This window comes from Gavialis gangeticus, unplaced genomic scaffold (genome assembly GCF_001723915.1).
Source record: "Gavialis gangeticus isolate Ggan-Ray unplaced genomic scaffold, GavGan_comp1, whole genome shotgun sequence".
In the NCBI taxonomy this organism is placed as follows: domain Eukaryota; kingdom Metazoa; phylum Chordata; order Crocodylia; family Gavialidae; genus Gavialis; species Gavialis gangeticus.
In genome coordinates, this window is record NW_017729031.1 from 29,280,820 (window position 1) to 29,284,599 (window position 3,780).

The 3,780-nt window shown below is 40.6% G+C and overlaps 1 protein-coding gene across 1 annotated transcript in view; it reads left to right on the plus strand.

Annotated features, from left to right (window-relative positions):
- Window positions 1-3,780, plus strand: part of SNX4 (sorting nexin 4) — a 61,526-nt gene that overhangs the window by 36,518 nt on the left and 21,228 nt on the right. The window contains exons 8-9 of the mRNA XM_019522556.1: window positions 1,844-1,905; window positions 2,969-3,034. Of these exons, the coding sequence (XP_019378101.1) occupies window positions 1,844-1,905; window positions 2,969-3,034 (128 nt within the window). The remainder of the gene's footprint in view (window positions 1-1,843; window positions 1,906-2,968; window positions 3,035-3,780) is intronic.

Genomic DNA, 3,780 nt, shown 5'->3' on the forward strand with positions numbered 1-3,780 from the left:
GGGGGGTTTTTTTTTTTGGGGGGGGGGGGGGAGTGAAACTGCTTCAAAAGTGGATGGTAATTGATTGCCCTGTCAAGCTGAGGCATGTTGGAGGATTAATTGCTGGCATTCCAGTAACAGTGCCTTCCTGCATGTACCACGTGTATGAGTTAGGCAGCAGTTTGTTAACTTTATTTCCTTTTTGTCTCTGACATGTACGTAATTGTGATTCTTATACATTTCTGTCTTAATTCTTGGGTACATCAGTGGTGCTTGGATAAGTATAAAAGACAATGACAGCTCCTGCTTCTGAATTCAGTTTAGAAAAGGAAAATAGCAACTCCTCTATAGCCTGTGCTGCAATACTGGTGACAGTTTCTGACTCTTCACCTTGTGAACTGATTTCTGGTTTTGTCAGCAAGCGCTGTGATGGGCTTTTTTTATTGTTACAGTGAAAAATGGGAAATGTACAAATGCCAAAGAAATGGCGCTGTCTGCACTATGTGGAAAAGCCTGGAAGGTTTCAATTTTTTATAACGGAAACTTGGGTTTTGTTAGTTTCAAAGTCCCACCTCGGACCGCATAGGGGGGTAGCCAGGCAGAATGAGAGTAGGAGGAGGCTTGCCACAACTCTGAAGTGAAGGCCTGGCCTTGTTTTCATGTACGCTTTTATGCGCTTCACCTACATCATGTCTAACTGCTTAGGCATTTGATAGGTGAAGTGAGTTGCCCTTCAGATTTGATTCCAGTGTTGATCATCTAAATAAGAGGGGCTGGTGGAGACCTCCTTTAGAAAGTTTTTAATGCAACTGGGGAGGGTGCAGATGAATGGGGCACCAGCCCTTGGCACTGACTATGAAGGGTCACTGGAATCTGCATTCCTCCTTTTTCCTCCCCTCCCTCCCCTTCCCTTGGAAATATGTGCTGTCTGGACATAGGCGCTGGGTAGGTGCAGCTCTGCGTCCAGCAGTATATCTGGGGGACAGTGTGGGGGTGAGTTGGGCAAGCAGAATGCCACACTGGGCACATGGCTGTACCTGCTAGCATATCTTGGGGGGAGAGTGGGAGTGAATGGCACTCCAGGGCTGGCTCCCCGTACCATGGGAATGCAGCTGCCCAAGCCAGTGTTACTACTGCAGGAGCTGCCTTTGCTGTGGGGAGGGCTTGGGCAGGTAAGACTTCCCTTCCTCTCCTCCCTCATCCAGCGGTTGGCATACCCCTCCCTGTCCCACCCCAGGCACTGAAAGAGCTTGCTACACCTCTGCTTCTGCACATAACACAAAGGACTGTGGACAGATTAACAAATTACACTGAGGTAATTAAGGGGGACTTTAGTGTGTACCAGATACTTTGCAATAACTGGTTTCATGTCTTTGTTTCCCATGGGAAGTGGAAGTTTAACAGGGGCAGTTTGACTCCTGAATGAAACTACTGCGAAACTGGTGTGAATTAGCTTTCGCTCTCTGCATGGCAGAGCAGATGCGTGAAACAGTTACCACATCTCAGCTATCTGTTAAGTCACCTCCATCCTCTTCAGTCTGCATAATTTTGTTCACTTGTCAATACTTTAAAAGCAGTTCGCAGTATAGTTTGCTATTAAAAATAACCCCTACCCACACAATTTTGTGGTGTTGTTCTTTTATCACTTAAGACCAAGGAACTGTGCTAAACTTTTTAAAGGAATATTTTCATCTTTGTATGTCACTTGAAATATTGCAGCTCTAGGCCTGGATTATTGTTTTGGAAGTGTTGTGTTGTTTTTTTTTTTATTGGGAGATGCATCCTCTTGCATGTGATTAGTAAATGCCATCTAAAAGAAATAGGCTTATACCATAATTAACTTTTCTTTTATAAAATGTTTTAGAGAGTGGCAGACCGTCTATATGGTGTGTACAAAGTTCATGGGAATTATGGGAGAGTGTTCAGGTAAGACTTAAATGGATGTTAAAAGTAGAGCTTATAAGTAAGTTTTATATACACTACTTAAAGTTTCATTTTGAAAAATGCCAATTTCTGATCTCTGTTTTATACCAAAAGTAAATTTTAGAGTTTCTTTTAACTGACACCTCTCTAATAGTTGCTAAATTTTTTCAGTCTCAACAAGATGCTTTACTTCAGAATTTGTTTCTCTTGGGTTCGGCTTTTAACTGTGCTCCTTTTAGAATACCACCCAATTACCCTTTTTTAAACTGTCAGTAAACCTGTTACATTGTACCTGTGGTTGTGACAAAGCATCCAGGTCTCTTTCTTTTAATGCTTTAAAAATCAACAATGTACACTATTCTATTTAAACACTTTTTTTTTTTTTTTTTTAAGACTTTCACCTTTTGGGTTTTTGGGCTGGTTAGTTGGGGGTTTTTTTGGATTGAATTGCCTGTTCAAGTTCTCCATCTCGCTGGAGAATTAAAGAATCCAACTTCTGGTTAAGGGGAACCTCCTGCTTTATACACTCAGTTCAAGCGCTAAATTTAATTCAGTAGGTTAATGGGTTGCAGATGTCTCTTCTGGTTGGGGGTTTAAAACCTAAATTAGGTGTAGCTTTGCAATAACACGAGGATAAACAAATGTCAAAATTAACGAAGTAGATTTTTTTTTTTAAATGTGAAAGAGCAGGAAAATATTAGACACAAATTGCACAAGGATAAGCAAAAATAAGCCAGCTCCTCTCATACAGCAGGAATAAGTTGGTTTTTGTTAATAATAAACACAAATTTGTGTAAAGCTGTTGTGGACTTCTAAGCAATTGCCATCTTTACCCCAGTTCTGGTGGCTGCTCTGGGGGGGAAGGAGAGGAAGATGGCTTAGATGGCTTCACTATTACACTGTGTTCAGTGATGCTGCATAGAAGACGACAACAGCTTCGCAGAGTATAACTTTGAGGCAATTTCCACTCATGTCACCTGGAAAGAAACTATATACAGGATGCAGCTTATTCACTTCCCTTACCCTTCATGTGTGATGTTTCTCATTTGATTTGTTTTTTCTCAAGTGAATGGAGTGCAATAGAGAGGGAGATGGGGGATGGGCTGCAGAGCGCTGGCCATCACATGGATGTGTAAGTACTGCCTGAATATCTGATAGTTTGATGCAAGCCAGATGTACATTTTATTAAGGGGGGAAATTCTACAAGAAATGTACTGAGAACTTTGGAGGGAGAGGGATATTACTATTAAGTATACAACATTTCTGTGACTTTTGGATGTGGGCTGTTTTTAGAGTCCATGTACTGTATTAAGTAGCTCAAAAGGTCTCAAGAGAGCCAGAGGGGTGCCTTTTTATTATTATTTTGAAACTATAGAAGTGCTTGGAATTCTTCCAGCTTTTCTTTTAAGGTACTATGCCAAAAACTGCTGGAATAAAACTAATGCACTGCAGACCTGATGGGATCCATTTGTTTTTGACAGCAGTGCATTGCACCATGCAGTAGATGGTACACCAATTTGTACTTAATAAAAAAAGAAAAAAAGTTACCTAAAACTTCTTTAACTATTGAGCAGCCAAGGCTTATTTAGTGGACTTAAAAATCAGTTCATGAACCAGTTTGTACTGGTGGGTATAAGAGATGGGATAAGTACAGGCATACCTCGGAGATATTGCGGGTTCGGTTCCAGACCACCGCAATAAAGTGAATATCGCAATAAAGCAAGTCTCACGAATTTTTTGGTTTCCCAGTGCATATAAAAGTTATGTCTACACTATACTGTAGTCTATTAAGTGTGCAATAGCATTATGTCTAAAAAAAACAATGTACATACCTTAATTAAATACTTTATTGCTAAAAAAAAATGCTAACCATCACCT